At 40.1% G+C, this 18,055-nt stretch overlaps 1 protein-coding gene across 1 annotated transcript in view; it reads left to right on the top strand.

Annotated features, from left to right (window-relative positions):
* SUPT3H (SPT3 homolog, SAGA and STAGA complex component) overlaps positions 1-15,238 on the top strand; it is a 280,232-nt gene extending 264,994 nt beyond the window's left edge. The window contains 1 exon segment of the mRNA XM_065630707.1: positions 13,511-15,238. Coding sequence (XP_065486779.1) covers positions 13,511-13,552 — 42 coding nt within the window. The 3' untranslated portion in view covers positions 13,553-15,238.
* Positions 15,239-18,055: the final 2,817 nt, after the last annotated feature.

Raw genomic sequence — 18,055 nt, 5'->3', positions numbered from 1 at the left:
CCTGCATTCAAGACTTGAGTGTTAGAAAAGGTCCAGCATCCCAAAAAAGTATCAGGATTTATGAAAGGACAAAACATCCTGAGTGCACCTAGAGTGATGAACTCTTTTGAACCAGACCGTAAGCACGACAAAATGGTGCTTTGGTCCTCTAGGATCCTTTGAAGATGTGATTCCCATTACAGGGACTGAACAGCTGGAAATACAACTGTGCTTTCTTAAAAGTCCAGCTGTGCTTCGATGTCCATTTTAATTATAGCTATTATTATTATTGATGGGAGCAACAGAAAATATGGGGCAACAGATCTATTCTTCACCCGAAGGCTGTCTGTTATAAAGTTGTACCTCTGATCCTGTGTGTATGACTATGTACCAATGTCTAAAAAGTAGGTCTTAGCCCTGTTGAAGTGCCTTGGATTTTTCTCCCCTTAAAATCATGATCTTGTGGGAGAGAAAATTTTCCTTCCCACCCATAAGGGAGAAGGTGTTGAGCCCACCATCTGATGCAGCATGATAATCTGCAGTAATCTCTACTGAGATACTCTATTATTTTGATTTCATCATTTTAGCATCTGAAGCCTTAATCTGGCTTCTCTTGAAAACTTACCCCAGAGTATTTGTGCACTACACCAGTAAAATGGTAAACTGAAGAGCCAAAATCCTCACTGTAAACAGGCTACAACGGTGGATATTCCTGCCCTGTACAATGAAAATCAGCTTGTTCCTGCACAGTACGTGCTGATGGAGGCTTCTGTGGAATATCATTTACAGCCGTGTTGTCTTTGTAGATGCCTTCTACGATGTGAGAACACTGATGAGTGGAGGGGGAAGGGGCCAACCTTCCACCTACCATATGGAAAACATCTGTAACGGGCAATGTCTCTCTCTCTAAAGAAATGTGTTGCAGTTTCATACTTTCTTCAAAGTGTCATATAGACAAAAGGTATCAACTTGAATTTTTACCAGTGTTGACTGTCCCAGTGTCTAGAGCTGTTTACCATAATACCAAAGTATTCTTTTAAATGAGACAGACAGTAATTTTTTACACTGTCTCACACAAAAAGAATGTAACATCAACTGGAAAAGTATAGCGTAGTCAAAGTGCTCCAAAAATAAAACAAAAGAAACAGTATCATGCCCTTTTATTGTGGCCCCTTAACTCTAGTCCTCTGAGAACAGCGCTGATTGATGTCAGTGATGCAACCTAAAAATTAATGTCAATTACCCAAAACAAAATGCACATAAGTAATGTTAAGGGGCTGATTTCAGTCCACAAAAGCCAGGAAGTTCAGAGCTACTGGAGAGCTGAAAACCTGGATTTGACATTCCCATCTTACCAACAGCCATTCGGCTAGGGGGAAGAGGAGAAACAAAGAAAAAGGGAGTTACAGCATTACAATAAATAACGTGGCTGAGACAACAGGCTCTCTCTTTGCCGAAGCACAGATCCACTGGGTCCCATTGTCTTTAAGACCAGGACCTGCAATGTGTTGTAGGTTTGGGCTCAGTAACCAACCTACTGCTTTTCTGCTCTTTTTGATGTAAACTTCTATTGCTTTACTAACAGTAACGTTTAATGAGACCTAACTAATTCTGCATTTACAGTAATTATTTACTGTTCTTGTATTTCTAGCCATCGGAAGTGGGGGTGTTGATGTCTGCATGATTAGCGCGTGTTATGTATTTGACGCAATAATTGCACATCTGAACGGGATCGACCCCGCACTCTTTGATAAATGAACATGCAGTAATCGAGCTGTTCTGGTGTCAGCATGCACACAAATCAAAATGCTCTTACTTCAAAGGAGTACTTATGAAAAAACTTTCATACAGGATTTAAATATTCCTCAATGTTATTAAAAAAATATGGGCTGCGATATCATGAAAAGCCCTTGATGGAGTTACAAGTGGGTAATCTATCTCCCTATTCGTAAGCCTATATTTAACAACCGAACAATGGCAATCAGCCAGAAGAATCTCATGGCCCAGGCAGTTTGTTTTCAGACAAGTATCAGTTTTATAGATGTGCATAGAAATGTATGTCTTCTGTAAAACTGGATACAAAAGGAAAAGACAAGACATGGTACTGAAGAAGACATGTGATGGGTCAGACCACCGAGATGTTGCTAATGGCATTGGTATGTCCTTGCATTTCAAAATTTGTTTAAGTAAAGAGTTCCATAGCAAGTAATGCGTATAAATGGGTTTATGGAGATGGACTTTAGCATGAAAATTCAGAGTCCACCTAGTTATTTCCTTTTCTTTGCAAAGTAAATATTATTGCCCCTTCCACGGACCGATCAAGCAGAAACGACCAAAATAAACTTTTAGTCAATTCTAGGAAGGACATTTTGGAATTCTGTTCTCAGCAACTGCCTGCTGTCTCTGGGATGGGACATTTTGGCAAGAGATTAGATAGGTGAGAAATAGATGGACAGAAAGACATTTGGAAATATTAGAGAGAAGTTGAGCCACACATTATAGAAACTAGAAGTCCATCTTGCCTTGTGAACCAGCTTTTCCAACACATGAATGTGGATATGATGGCATTTAAAAAGTGTCATGTCAAAAAAAAGCCTGGCCATCCTTTGGGATCCCAAGTTTCTTGGTACATCCTTGAAGCTCGTAACTTGCCAGAAGCTCTTTGAAGGTGCAACAAGGTCTCTTTTCTGTACAGGCTGCCTTAGGCAGGAGCCTGCAAGGCTTTGAGCAGTCTTTGCATGCTGGCCGATGTGCCACTAGCACTGTTAGCGTTTCTTAGACCCCTGTCTAAATACATGAAGAAGTCTGTCTGTCTGTCCTGCAGGTACTGCTGTTAGGAGCTGCTGGGGAGAGACCCAGGTTCTGGGACACCAGGACCAGTCCCTGCAGCATGAGCAGTGAGTCAGAGGAGATCACCCTCTTTCCATGTCCCAAATTGCTCCTTTACAAGTGAAGCCACCCACAGTCGAGCTCTTTATGTGCTCAGCATGTCTTAGCACTGAGATCCTACCTGCTGGCTATCAGGAGATAGTGAGCATGGTCACTGTCCCACAGACCAAGTCAGGGGGTCTGGTAATGATCACAGATGACCAGATCATTCCTGTTACAGATTTTTTTTTTTTTTTTCCTTCTCTTAATCACTTTGCATATACTGAAGAAATCTGTTCTTGATACTACCTTCTTTTCGACATCCTCATGCTTAGATCTTGCTTGAATGTGGTAAATGTGTCATTACTTTGACATGGCTGGTCAGTACTAAAATCATAGAATAATACTGGTTGGAAGAGACCATTAAGATCGTCGAGTCTAAGCGTAACCTAAATCTAGCACTCAACTTTATGTCCCTAAGAACCTCATCTACACGTCTTCCAAACACCTCCAGGGATGGTGACTCCACCACTGCCCTGGGCAGCCTGTTCCAATGCCTGACAACCCTTTCTGGGAAGAAAATTTTCCCAGTATCCAATCTGAACCTTCCCTGGCACAACTTGAGGCCATTTCCTCTTGTCCTATCACTTGTTACTTGGGAGCGGAGACTTCGCCACAACCTCCTTTCAGACAGTTGCAGAGAGCGATAAGGTCTCCCCCCAGCCTCCTTTTCTTCAGACTGAACCCCCCCGGGTCCCTGAGCTGCTCCTCATCAGACTTGTGCTCCAGATTGGATTGTTATTTAAGGGAGGAGCATCTTTCTGTGATTATCACCAATTACAAGTAAAGCGTTAACTGTTCAAAGGAATTAACTCCTCTGCTTTGTATTTTTTACAAGCACATTCCGTTCTTTATAGAAGGAGTAGGACATCTTGCATATGATTAAAGAACAGCTTTTAATTGCCTCAATTCTTGTCATTTGATGCTTCCTGTCATCAAAAATCAAATAACTGTGGAATATATGCCTGGATAAAAGTTCAAATTAGAGATGGAGCTTTGTTTTGAAGGAAAAGGGCATTTGCCTTTCATACTTCATGGACCATTTTTTAAGTTTGGATTTGATCCTGGTCTTCAGAAGTTCAGGAGGGACCAGAAAATGTATTTTGATTGAGGGTTATTTCTAATATAAATGTCATAAAACCTGGTAGTGTATAATAATTTATTCTGCTTCTAGAGTATTGTTTTAACTGGTGAAACTGCCTCAGCACTTGGATTTTTTTTCCAGCGTGTTGCAGAAATACACGTGAAAGATCGATTGGATACCATTCTGCAGCCTAATCCTGGGTAATTTATTCAGTTTTACCTGAGAGAAAGGTCCAAATATATGTTCTTCTGGTTTTAATCAGTCCAACTACAATCGATTCAACTTTTGCTTGAATAAGGAGTGAGTAAAAGCTGAACGAGAGCCTCAAGATTTGGCTCTTATTCATTAACCTCAGGGCAGACTTCATTTTGTATGATTTTTAAGCTATTAAAATGTTGGTTGGCTTCCATTTGAGCTCAGATTCCTAATATCACCAAATAATTATGTGTAGATGATGAAATGAAAAAACAGGCATGTAGTCTCCAAACGCGTGCTTCAGTCTGGGTGGCTGAAACGGCTCATAACATTCAATGCATGAAAATGGGGTGGATTGAATAAATTAGCAGAATCACAAAAGGAAACCACTATAGGAAATAGTTTTACACGTGTAATCACTGAAATACTCTAGTGAATGTGTCAATCTGTACTAAATAAATATATTTGTTTATAGACATGCTCTGTATTAGCTTCCACTCTTTCGCAGCACTTTGCCAAACAAAATCCCACTAGAAGTAGGATGTTCGCACCCGAGTAGGAGTTTCTTGGATAAATATTTTTTCTATATTGAGACCAAAACCACTTCTACAAATTTCAGACTTTGATTGAAATAGTATATTTCTTTTGCCCCCCCCCCCTTTTTTTTTTAATTCCTTCCCATCTCCTCCACTGGTAACCACTGATGCGTTACCTTAATTCCTCCTGCCTCCCACCGCTCCGGTGAGCAGGCGTCCGGCTGCAGACAGAGCACATCAGTCAGCAAGAGGCACGGGTAGAAGTGGCTGCACCCGAATGCCGCCACCAGCAAAGGGCCTCGGAGCCTGAGAAAATTTCTCTGTTTACAGACCGACTCTCTGCCCTGCGTTGTTGGTTGGGGTTTTCATTTCCCCAGTGAAATGCCTCGTTGAATCAAAGGGAGGATAGAGATGCTATGCCCGCTGCAGAGAGCGTTCACGGCATGTTTTCAAGGGGTGGGGGAAGAGAAGTATGTTGCAAAATGTCATTAGGTGCTCCTTTTCATTGTGATTTCAGCAGTTTCAAGCAAAGAATGTAGGTGAACTGTCTTGTTTTGCCCAAGTAATTTAATTTTTTTCAAAGTAATACCCGCTCCTCCTATCCAATAACTGCCAGTTTCGGCATCCATTTCTGTACATCTGGTATTTTAGCCATTACAATGGAAGATGTAATGCATTGAAAATGAAAATAATAATTATGGAATAGCTTGCAATGTTTTCAAAACACTATGCATTAGCTCTGTAATCAAGCAATCCTCAAAAAAGGTTTTCAGCAAGTGATAGTATTCCTGTTTCAAAGGCAGGGGAAACTGAAGCACAGAGACATTAAGTGGTTTGTCTGAGGCCACACAGCGAGTAAGTGTTGGAGCTGGGAGCAGAGCCCAGCCCTGGCTCCTGCCCTTGTACTCAGACGACTGTACCACACCATATTGTTTCCAAATAAATTCACTCAAAATCATATGCTGAACTCATGAGCAGCAGTGACACAGAAGGGGAATTTAACCTCTTCTGTCACTTCCTGCAGAAAAAAATCCTGAGCGTCTACAGCAGTAGAAGTAAACCTTAAAAAGATAAGAAAAACCATGCTTGGAGAGAGGGAGCCATCCAGGTTATTTGCTGCTGAATTACTCTCAGGTTGAAGGAGTTTTTGTTATTAGTGGTATATTTTCACATGGGAGTGCTGTGACTGTGCAGTGCCTGAGTCATAAACCAGAGGTTTCAGTATCTGACCGTGCCTAGAGTCTTTTCTTTGTATGCCTCAAGGCTTCTAGTTCAACTTCATTCTCAGACATAATAAAACTGCCCGCATACATTGTTGCTGCCGCACAGCTACAGCAGCGAGTTGAGACACGTCAGAAAATCAGATGTTGGCCTCTGAGCAATTCGAAGTGTTTTGACCAGTTTGACGTAAGGCAGTAAAGTTATTAATGAAGTAATTGCGATGCTCGTGAGGAAGCTGGAGAGACGCAGGAACCGCTTCATTGCCATTGCAGTGAGGGTATCAAACTTTCCGAATTACTCTGAGGTCCAACAGGTTGTGTCTGGTGCCTCATGGAGACCTGCTGTGTGCTTTGCCCGTAGCACGTCATGGGTAGACGGCTGTGGGCCGCAAAAATGATCAGAGGCTGGAACACTTCTCCTATGAGGACGGGCTGAGAGAGTTGGGGTTGTTCAGCCTGGAGAAGAAAAGGCTCTGGGGAGACCTTATTGCGGCCTTTCAGTACTTAAAAGGGGCTGATAAGAAAGATGGGGACAGGCTTGTTGGCAGGGCCCGTTGCAATAGGACAAGGGTTCATGGTTTTACTCTGAAGGAGGGGAAATTCAGGCCAGACATGAGGAAGAAATTTTTTACACTGAGGGTGGTGAGAGCCTGTCCCAGGTTGGCCAGAGAGGTGGTGGATGAACCATCCCTGGAGACATCCCAGGCCAGGCCGAACGGGGCTCTGAGCAACCTGAGCTGGTGCAGATGTCCCTGCTCATGGCAGGGGGGGCACTGGGGGAGCTTTGAAGGTCCCTTCCAACCCAAACTATTCTATGAGTCTATGATTAGACCCACAGCAATAATAACTCGCTGGATTTCAGCTCGCTCCACAGGAGAAGCAGCGTCAGTCCAGGGGAGGTGTTGATGGAGGCCAGATACAGGTTCAGCAGCCTGGGGGAAGGAATTCCTCCCTCTGACTGTGAACCGAGAGCGGTGTGCAGGTGAAGTAGGGCTCAAAAGAGGAATTTCTATCAGTGTGCTAAGCAGCGTCGCCTTTTCTCTGACAATTAAAAAGGGTTTCTTGCTCTCAGACAAATAAAGCCTATTAAAGTTGGTGGCAGTGATGGGAAGAACTTTGCGAAAATATGTTTGTTTTGCAAAGCTGGCTGCCAAGTATTGTTTTATAGCTCCATTTTTTCCTTCTTTCTCCACTGTTTACAGTACCCTCTGAGAAATTTAAAATGATCTCTCTCTCCCTACCAATTTAGTTCTTTTCTTTTGGCAGACGCTGGTACCCCACTCCCACACCCCAAGTTCTTGCTACAACAGAAGCCATGATCTTTTTGCCTTGTTTTTCTTTCTTACAATATCAGCCCAGCCCTGAGAACAGCATTTGCTAGTTAACTGCAGCATTGCAAATTTGGCAAAATGAGCTGAAGGACAGAAGTACAAGCCCTACATTTTGTTCTCCTTCCACTGGTGGTGTTGCATGAAGTGTCTGAGAAACACATTTGGTCCTTGTTTTTCAGAGATCCTACATTTCCATCATCCTTGGGAATGTCCTTATTCCCAGTAGCAGAGAGCAACAATAAAAAGGCTGGATAGTTGAGATCTAGACTATGTTCTTTAACAAACTTGGATGATATATCGTGGATATATTCCTGTTCCTGGACACAGCAACACAGTTTTATGTGATTATTGAGAAAGCTTGTACCATTGGCAGGTAAAAGGTAAACCAAAGCCCAGAACTGACTTCAGCGGAAAGTGTTTTGTTACAAGCTATTGAAGGGTGGTTTACTGAGGCCGTGCTTTTGTCAGTGCTTGATGTTTGTGGTCGCCTACATAAAGAGTGCCAGTGGTCTCGGCCCCCTTCCTGGAGGGCAGGTACTCATGGCGTGGAAGCTGCTGCTGTCGCTGGTGTCTCTCTGGGAAGAGACCTGAGGAACAAAGTTGTTTTCATTTGTGTTTCTTACACCCAACTGTGGTTCCTCATGGGCTAGCTTAAGCACAAATGTGGTTGTGCTTCCAGAGGGACCATTACGATATGGATAAATGGATGCAATTCAGCACGTTGGTCTGGCCTCATCATAAATGAAATCCCTGAGATTTCATGAATAGAGTGGGGCAGATCATCTGGAGCATTGTACAAGTTCATAATCTACTAAACCTGGTTGTTCATAGAGAAATATTTGGGATTTGTTATCCATTATTGACCATGTACTAGACATTATATACATAAAATGTTCCCTCACCCTCTGAGTAATATCAGACATCTGTGCTTTGGCTACTGATTAAAGATGGGTTTGTAGAATTGGAACCTTCAGTGCTATTGTTTTAAATTGCAGAGAGAATTATCCATTATATTTCTTTTGTAACATGTATGTACTTCTAATAAGGAGAGTTTATATCCACACAAATTTATTTAGACCTAAACGGAAGCAACTAATTCTAAACAACATATGGATTTTCTTTTTCAAATAGTGTTGCTTATACTTTGCCTCTTAAACTAATTATTATTTTAATCTCTAAATAAGCTGACACTTCTTTGCATGTGGTTTGTCTATTCAGGCTGGGAAAAATTAGAGGAGTAACCTTTTAATCACAGAGGTTTTAATGTAGTTGTTTTTTATGTACAGAGAGCTATGAATCTGTCCAGGATGACTTGTTTGATACTACGGCAGGCTAATGAAATTTCAGAGTTAACATTCCCCAAATAAAATGGAAAGAAGACATGGGGAGAAAAGGAGCAGATTTAAAATTAGAGAATCTTTGTGTTTTATGGGTTCCAGGTTATTTGGAATGGAATGAAAGTTCATGCTACATCCTTTTTTCCATCCTGCCAGCCAGTGTCTGATCCAAAAATGTCTCTTATTTAAAGGGCAGGGCTCCCTCCACTGTTCTTAAATAAAGGCTTTCACTGTCTGAGATCCAATCCTCCCTGATTTTCACAGTAACATTGTAAGACTACATGAAGAGAATTATTTGATGAAAAAAAGTTTTGCATATGATTCACCTATCATAAGCCAGTTCAAGCCATATGGTTCAATTTACATTTATGCAAATATCAGAGAATAGAGTAAAATTACCAAAGGAGGAAAGGACCGTGGCATGTCACCAACAAGATGTGCCTATTTGTATTTATGTTTGCTAATGACGTTCAGCCAGGATTTGCTCTTTGATTTGGATGTCTCTGTCTGCCATTCCCCTTTATGCATTGTAATTAAACCACTTGCCCACACAGACACATGAGGACAAGAAGAAAGGGAGGCTCCAAGTTTTAAAAATGCTGTTCTGTAACTTGCTTGTACGGGACCTATAATTCAGGATTTACCATCTTTAAGTGATACAACAGACCTGTGTTATGACATTGTGCCTTGACTTTAATATAAGCAAAACTGCAGACTTAAACCAATGGAGTATTTGGCCCAATAAACTTCAGTGTCTGGGATGCCCGCTGGAGATGTTTTACTCCAGGCTTTCCAAATTTTATTCCAAATAAGAATTAAACCTCAGCCCACTCAAAAAATCACAGCTGTTTCTTTCTCTTGCCAAAATTATTCTTTCTCATCATGCTACAGCTGTGAAATTAAGCACCAGTGTAAATTGTTAACTGGGAACCATTTCTAGCTAAGGTGCCTGGTCAGAGTCTTAGTTTTCTAATCTGATATGTCACCTAATTGAGGGACACTCACATCTTCAGGCTTGGCTGGGACTTGTTTCTGTAAATCACAGCTTCAGTGCATCTCGTGTTAATAAACACGTGATTTTCTGCCCCTAAACTTGTCCTGTGAACTCTTCAGTAACCTGTTTCATTTCATGTGACCTGCTGTGGGGACAGGAGTTTTGCTGCCCTCTTCATGGAGGGTTCTGTGTGGTCCTTCATAATATGCTTCCACTACAGGAGACATGAGTCCAAAAGGAGAGTAGAAAATGGCTGATTTTTCCTGAAATTAGAGAAGTTACTTGACCAAGGCCTTTTGTGACAGGTTGCCTTTTTAAGCTATTATTTTTCCCTTCTTTCACCAAACTAAGGGCAAAGTATGGTCTTGCTTTTAGATGACCGACAGCAGTGAACACTGCTCATCTTTTCTGCTTCACTGTACCTCCTTTCAGACTGTTGGGAAAAAACCTATCTGCATTTATTAAATAACGATAGCAATCCTAGAAAGGATCTTTGTATCAGAATCCAATGTGCTTGGATAATCTTGAAGGAACAACATTTTCAAGGTAGGGTTCCTATACTATAGGCAGATAGAGGATGCTTGAGAAGCCACGAGAAGGTTCTTCACATCATGCCTGGATGGGCTGGGGTCAGGGCTGGGAAGCAGAGGAGTAAGCAGCAAAATTATCGTTCTTCTTACGTAGATGGGAGCAAGAGTGGACTGGGTAGGATGAAGGTCGTGTTTCTGCTTTTAATTTGGTCCAGCCTCCTTAGCCTCCAGCAGCAGTCTGGCCTTTCACCAGTAATGAGGTCAGAGAAGGGGATGCAAAAACCTTGTCATACAACAGCAAGGAGAAGGAAGAGTTTTGGTGAGAGCTAGATTGGCCACATAAGGTTATAGCAACTTTTTCGCAGCATGGAATCCATTCTGGGAAGGTCAACTGTGTAATTTGTGCCAAGACAGGTGGTTGCCCGTGTCTAAAAGGTGGTCCCTTGACCACCCGCGCACACAGCGTGTATGGCAAGAGGCTGATGGACCTTCAATCGTGGCAAAGAGTCAGGCCACAGCAGGAAAAATCAAAGCACAGGATGGTAGACAGTAAATTTTGAGAGCACACAACAAATTCGGATGAAGTAGACATTTTTCCAAAAAGGCCTTCAGGAGGGATTTGTGTTATCTCCTGACATCGGGCTATAGCAAGACGTATCCAGCAAAATGGATACATCTACAGCTTGCCATTTTAATCGCACATCAAGAGTCTGCATCATCCTCTATCTGTAGTTCTGAGCCAAATAATCATAATAAAAAAAAAAAAAAGAATACTGCCAAAGTGGCATAAAGCACCCAAGTGTCCTTCAAATCCTTTACATTATATCAAACCACATTAAATAATGGCCACATACATATACCCTCTCTCTCGCAAGGGCCCATACACATGCAAGTTTTATAAAAAACATCTTGCTATTTCTCTTCACAATTCTTGGCATGTAAAGAGATGTCTTTTAGTATCACAAATTCAGCTGTATATATCTTAAAGATCTATGGTATAACTCAGAACTATGGGATGACTGTAAAATAGTTTTGCTATGCATAAAAGCATTTTAGAGGTTAACCTTTATTGTCTAGTAATGTATCAAAATAAGAATGAAGTGTTATCTTGTTATGGAATGGGATGAATCAAACATTCTCCTCTGAAATACTGATTTTCAAAACAGTTACCTTGAAGCTGGGGTTGAAGATAAAGATTGTTTCTGGGTAAAATGCTTCAATTTATGACTACATTCCGTCATAAAATATGCATATATCAGAATGACTTTCTCTGGCTTGGGAAGGAAAAATGTGTTGTTTTCATTATTGCTGAACTTCAAAATGGCCTAAGGAATTTTGTTGGTCCTTTCCAAAGAAATTGAACTTCAGGCAGAGATTAAAGCAGAGGAAATTTCAACCCAAGGGCAAAATGTTTCAGAAAGTTTAAAGTATGTGAAACAGGGAGTTAAGCAGGAAATAGTTTTCAATCCTAACTATAGCCACACTGGTTACAATATATTGCTAAATATAGACTGATGGGTGTATCCAACTTTCTAAAGGTGTTATCCTTCCCCCTCTGAAACTTCCTCCTAAAATGGCCTTTTCAGAGATATAACTAACCGTATAATATTGTCCATGTTGGAAAATGTTAAAACTTATTTCCCAGGTGAGCCCAGCCAAGCCCAACTTTGCTTCGCAACCAAAATTCCTTTCACAAAGTTCAACCTTTTATCTTTCATGTGGATCCAACTTTATACTCAGGTTCATTTATATTCAAGCAAACTGTACAACAGCCTTGAATATTTTGTTTATGTGTTAAAGGTTGTCACTTGTGTTTTAAAGCTCTGTAAAAATATCGGGGTCAAGGAGCTAAAAACATTACTTTTGCATCGACTTCCAAATGCCAGCCATAATGGTTTGGGCAAGCTGCAGATCCAAACTCCCTTGGACTTGCCACTTGTGGTTGTGGGAATGTATTGGATCCTTTCAAAATTATTGGCTAGTCTGGTTTTGTGCATTTCATGTTGGAGTATAGAGTGTTTGGATTTATTTTTTGTTCTGTTTGCAGCATACTGTCATGTCTGATGACGGGCTGTGTTATACCAGAGCTAATATTCTGCTCTTTGACTTCAATGCCATATGCTGCTAGATCTCCATATTGAAATATGGTGTTAATGTAAAGGATGCTGTAATTAACATCTCGTACATATTTCCTTTTGCCTATTCAGTGTTTGTAAATGTCTCTCTGAATACGTGCTCTCTGTTTTCGAAACAATTTCCTTGCAGTTCAGTATAAATGCTATTTATATACAAAGTTGTTTGAGGTTATCCTTTGCTCTTAATGATACTCTTCTAATTCCAGTTTAAGAGAGGAGAAGTTGAACCTGCTGAAATTAATTAGGAAATTGGTAGAGCCACTAAAAATGGTAGTTATAAATGGCACTTCCTAAGTGCTTGAACTTAAGAGGTACAAAATAAATCTGACGAAGCACTGACCATAATGAAGTAGATGACTATATTTTCATTTTCAAAGCTGAATGACTGCTGAAGGTGAACCAAATAAAGCAAAAGTATTTAAACTCCTTTCCTGTTTGAAGATGTCATTAATATCACCAAAAAGAAAAAAAAAAAAGTAGCAATACATTTTTAAACTGAGAATATCCCCTTAAAATATAGGGTTTCCAGTGTGCATGGCATAAAAAGACATAGTTTCCTATATTGATTCAGAAAGAGATGTTAAAAATGCATTAAAGGTATTTTAGTGAGACAGTATCACAGGATGTTTTAAAATTATTTTCTCAGATGCTATTTAACTCTTACGCTTCTTTACCATTGAAAACACTGGATCCCAGGTTACAATATAGGGGATATGAAATTATTTTGTACTGACCAGAGGGTCTTCAAGATTAATTTGCTTTTGGGGGGTGGGGATTATACCAATATCTGTTTACATAGCTGTAGACTCAGACTGTAAAGGAGGTTTGGAACACTGTAATTATTCAGTAACTTATAGACTATTAAGATAGGTTCGAAGTGTTTCTTGAACATAGTGAATAGCGAACTCATGCTTGTAAAGGACAAACAGCTTCAGCAGAATAGCGTTATTTTTGGCCTCATCTATTTTGCAGGCAATTAACAAAATAGGATGTTACATTTTTGCTTATCTCTCGCTCTCCTGAAATAGAGTCGCTAACCACTTGTTAACCACATTGATTTTTTAATAGACAAAGTGGTTGCTTATAGCTTTCCCACCAGAAATGTTCTGATTAAGCACACTATTAGATTGCAGCCAGAATAGCCTACAAAACAGGAAGAAAGCCTTGCCTTGCTCTCTGCCTTCTTCCCTTGTTTAAGTTGATGTGATAATTCATTACAGATTTTTCTCTTTCTTTGACAGAGTGCCTACCGCAGGAACGGAATGACTTTTCTCGCCTGCTAATATGGATGTGGCTGCAGCAACAGGAAAGACAGTGTTATATTAAGGTGATTTTCTTTTCCCCTCCATGGAAGGAAAAAAAAAAAAAAATAAAATACAAGCTCCAATGTCTCCGCGTACCAGTGAGTGGGCTGGTTTGTTGTGACTATCTGCTGGCTGACTCTGTCTCTTTTTCCAGCCCCCTCAATCGTTATTCTTGTTTACTAGCAGGAACGTTCAGCTAATTAATGGCAGGATGTTTGGGGTAGGGTGTAGGTGGACAAGAATGCAGATCAGACAATGCTGAAGTTTGCAGGGGACTTGCTGCTTCCGAAAAGCCATGTCATTTTTATTTGTTTGTAAGTCTGTATGTTCTCCTAGAGATGTTGTTTTGTAAAGGAGGATGGGGCAGAAAGAGGCCAGGGATAGGCTGGGTTGTATAGGCTTATATGGGTTATATAAAGGTTATATAGGTTTTCCTTGTGATTTTTACTCTAAAAAAACCTGTTTTCAACTGTTTTCCGCTGACTTCTCTCAACTAATTTTTAAGTGTTCAGACAGTGTAACCCGGTTTAATCCAGTAAGGGGCTTTTTAATGAGAGTAATACTGAGTTCAGATCCAAAGATACTCAGAAAAAAAGTTCATGTGAACTGTACTTTACCAGTTAGAGACTTATCTTTCTGCAGACCCAAGGACAGGCTAAGTGATCAGCCCTAGATTCTCAATTTTGCCATCTGTATTTTTATTCATTTCCTCTCCTAGGGCTTGAGCCTTTGCTTTCTGAAATCAAGGAAAGCCTTTCAGTGATATGCCCTATTCAGAAAAATGTATCCTATACGTATTTAACTGTGTCTGTCTCAGTGGTTCCAGGCAAAAGCATCACGTTATGTACTTGCTGCAGGAAGCAGATGTTGTCTATTTTGTTGACAAAGGCAGCGTTACTGTTGGATTTGGTTAAAGAAGAAATGGGCCCTTTTTTCACCTTTTTTTTATATTTTAGTTCACGTTGCTTGTTTTCAGATTTATTTTTTTAAATCTCAGTCCCTCCCTCTAAGCTTCTTCCCGTCCGCTGCTCCTCCAGCCTTTGCTGGCCTCACCAACACATTCATTTCTTCCCATAAAAACTGTACAAATATAGAGCTAACCGCGATTATGCTTGACCAGAGAAAAGCGCTGATGCCTCAGCCCATCAGCAGCATCTACAGGCACTTACTGCTCATGTCCCTGTGGTACCCTTGGCCCCGGGGTCTGATTCAGCTGCTCTTAGCCCAGGCTTGAAATCTAACTTAAACCTCAAATTAAGACAGGGTGCTCAAGGGTTCGAGAGGAGATCAGCAAAATATTACTTTTATGTAGTGCAGCCGCCCTCCTCCTTTGTGCTTAGTATGTGAGGTCTTAATTTTTACTCCCACTTTATGCTCTTGTGGTCACTTGTAAGTGGATTTGTTGCCCTGCTTTGCTGGACCTGCTTGCAAAAACCGTAAAAATTTATAGATATCTTAAATAAACAGAACAATGTCTCTTCTCCTTGCAACCAAAATGTTGTAAAAGTGAGCTTCGTACATCAAATATTACTGGCATTCATAAATTGCTTTTTTCTTTTACCTGCTTACGCTTCTGTTTTCTGGAATTAATCTATGTGTAAAGGGCTAAAAGTAATGTGTACAATGCAGTGTATTAAATGGGGGAGGGAAGTTTTCTGATGTTCCATCTGTGCTTTTTGAAATATATGATTAAACTGTTCTTTTTATCATCACTCTTATTTTTGTTGGCGTCCTTAATCGTGGAAAATTATATGCTTGCTGTAAACATCCAGACTTTTTAAAAGGACACCAGCATTTATTGTATTTGGTTTCGATCTGCAGGGATATAGACAGAAGAAACTGTTTCAGGCACTGGGTACTGGAATCAAAATTCCTTCTGTAGCTGTATCTCTCCCAGATTTTACATTTCAAAACATGCATAAGCAGGAAAAATACTGGCACTTATTTTTTACCAGTCTACCTAAAGTCCCAGAGAATGAAGACTCAACATACATTTCTCTCAGAAATATGACAGATCATGTTTTTGTTGGTCTGCTGTATGTTTGTCTATCTTGAACAGTCTGACAGGCAATTATTTATAAAATTTGGGTTTGCCCAGTAAACCCATATAATAACCTTTCACTTCTCTACATAAGGCAGTGAGCTGAATTTAGAGTAAAACAAGGTAGGTTATGTCTCCCTGTCTTGGACTAACCCAGTTTATTCTTATTTTGGGAAGTAATCACTTTTTTTTCTCATCTTCAGAGTTTTCTTTAACTCTGTGTAGAGCAAAAATGAAAGCACGAGGAATCGTGAGTTTCTTAACACCACTTTATATGCTGCAGAAGCAGAGATTTGTATTTAAACTGGTACTACACCTTTTGTCTTCAACTTTTTCCTTTATATGTAAAAAAGTCAGTTTGACGTTAATTTAATGACTGTGTACGAATACCTTTCTGCTCATGTAACTTCAACTTGCAAATCATTTTGATTCTTAGCAAAGATTTATAGTAACTTAATTAGATTACGCTGATTATTTAATATGTGATTAGTTACCTGAACGTGTAAACCGGAACCAATTTCAGTAGGAATAAGACTAAATAACATGTAAGGGACTGTGAGTTTTGCTCATAGTTCGATGTCTCCCACAAAACGGGAATAATAATTCAGCTTGAAAATTGTCAGAGGTGAGGGAGGCACGACGCAGATTTCTAATTGGGCTTCATCTCATTTCCTGGCCTGTCCTCCCGCAGCCTTTCTTCCGAGGAAATAAAGCGCTTTAAAAGACTCTTGCCTTCATCTAGAAATCGGGAGAAGATGACAGCGGTCCATATTTCTCCGGAGACACTCAGGACCTTGCAGAACTTGGGACGCTCTGGGTTTTCAATGTACACTTTGTCAAGTGAAGATCTCACTGGGGGGGAAAAAAAAAAAAAAAACAAAGTAGTGTTTTCTTGCACTTCTTGAATTTAGATAAACCGTAGCGTTGTATTAACATTCTGCCATCAGCCATGCGTAGTTCTTATAAAATGTTTTATAGCTTCCCGTCTAGTTCATGCAGAATGTTTCATAGTACATAAACACGTCTATTAATAATTTAAGCATAAATAGATAGTGACATTAGTCGCAAGTCTAACCTCTAGTGAAACTTAGATTGTTACAGGTTTGGTTTTTTGGTTTTTGGGGGGTTTTTTTCCTAAGTGAATCATTTTGTCCCAGGTTAGGCTTTTTATACCTCTACTATATATCTACACCGAGCAGCAGTGTAACAAGGGAAATGCAGCGGTGGCACGCATTAAATCCAGGGCTTTCTTCGGAGGGCACAGAGCCAGTGCACAGCAATGGAACCTTCCCTGAAGGAAATGATTGTAAATTTCGTGGTTTAAATAAGGCCAGATGCCTTAAAAATTATTTTGAAAGCTGTATCTTTAATGTAGCTCTAAACTGCTTTTTTTTTTTTTTTTTTTTTTTCCTTTTCTGCTGAAGATAATGACATTGCCTTTACAAAATAATTAGAAAAAATGGCTCTCATCTACTGTGGGGAGACAAAAATCAGATACTTTGACTTCTATAAATCACTGAAATGTTGGCAACTGAAACAAACTTTTAGAAGGCAGATGACTGCAAATTTGAAGGAAACCTTCATATTTTACTGTTAAAAGGCTTTTAACTGTCTAGAGAGCACTCTGAGATACTACATTAATAACCATTCTCAGTAATCAAGCTCCACTATACTTACATGCTATTTTTACTAAACAAGATAGATTACTAGTGGAAGAGTCCTGAAAGATAAATAAGGAAAATTATGAACTAAAATTATAAAAATACAGTTTCATTTTACATTTTATAGCTCTCTTCTACATTTGTGATTGATAATTCATCTTAATTCCTATCAGACAGGAATATTGGCACAAGAGTCTCATACCAATGTCTATGTATTTCGGAACTAGTCTTCACCCAGATGCTTCGCGGGTTTTCTCACTGATGTAGTGAAGAAGTGATCTGTCAGACATTGGTACTTGTATGACTTTGATTACTGTAATATCTGAGTGCCTCACAATCTTTCATGTATTGATGCCTGCAGCACCACTTCGAAATAATAATGTGTTGTTATCTCCATTTCTTCTGACACACAGAAAGGCTAAATGACTCACCTCGTGTTGGGAAACCTCGGATGTTTCAGAAAACCTGGATTTCCCAAATCCATACTGATGCTCTCAGCTCTGAGTCATCTTCCCTCTGCAGCAAAAATGCCAGGTGTATCAGAAAGCACATAACCCTGCCCCACAGGTTAGGAGAGAAAGTGGCAAAACCAGTATCCAGCTGGATCTACAGGAGGAATTTGGGGAGGAAAAATGCGATCGCTCAATTTGTATCCAACCCAGGACTCAACAGTTTAAAACCTTCCGGCTGAAACGTGCCACAACCACTTAATGACCTCGTGCAGAAATATAAACGTTACATTTCCACCAAAATATGCACTGTGGGACACTGTCCCCCCTC

Source organism: Caloenas nicobarica, chromosome 3 (assembly GCF_036013445.1).
Source record: "Caloenas nicobarica isolate bCalNic1 chromosome 3, bCalNic1.hap1, whole genome shotgun sequence".
NCBI lineage: Eukaryota > Metazoa > Chordata > Aves > Columbiformes > Columbidae > Caloenas > Caloenas nicobarica.
This window is presented reverse-complemented; position numbering and strand designations above follow the sequence as displayed.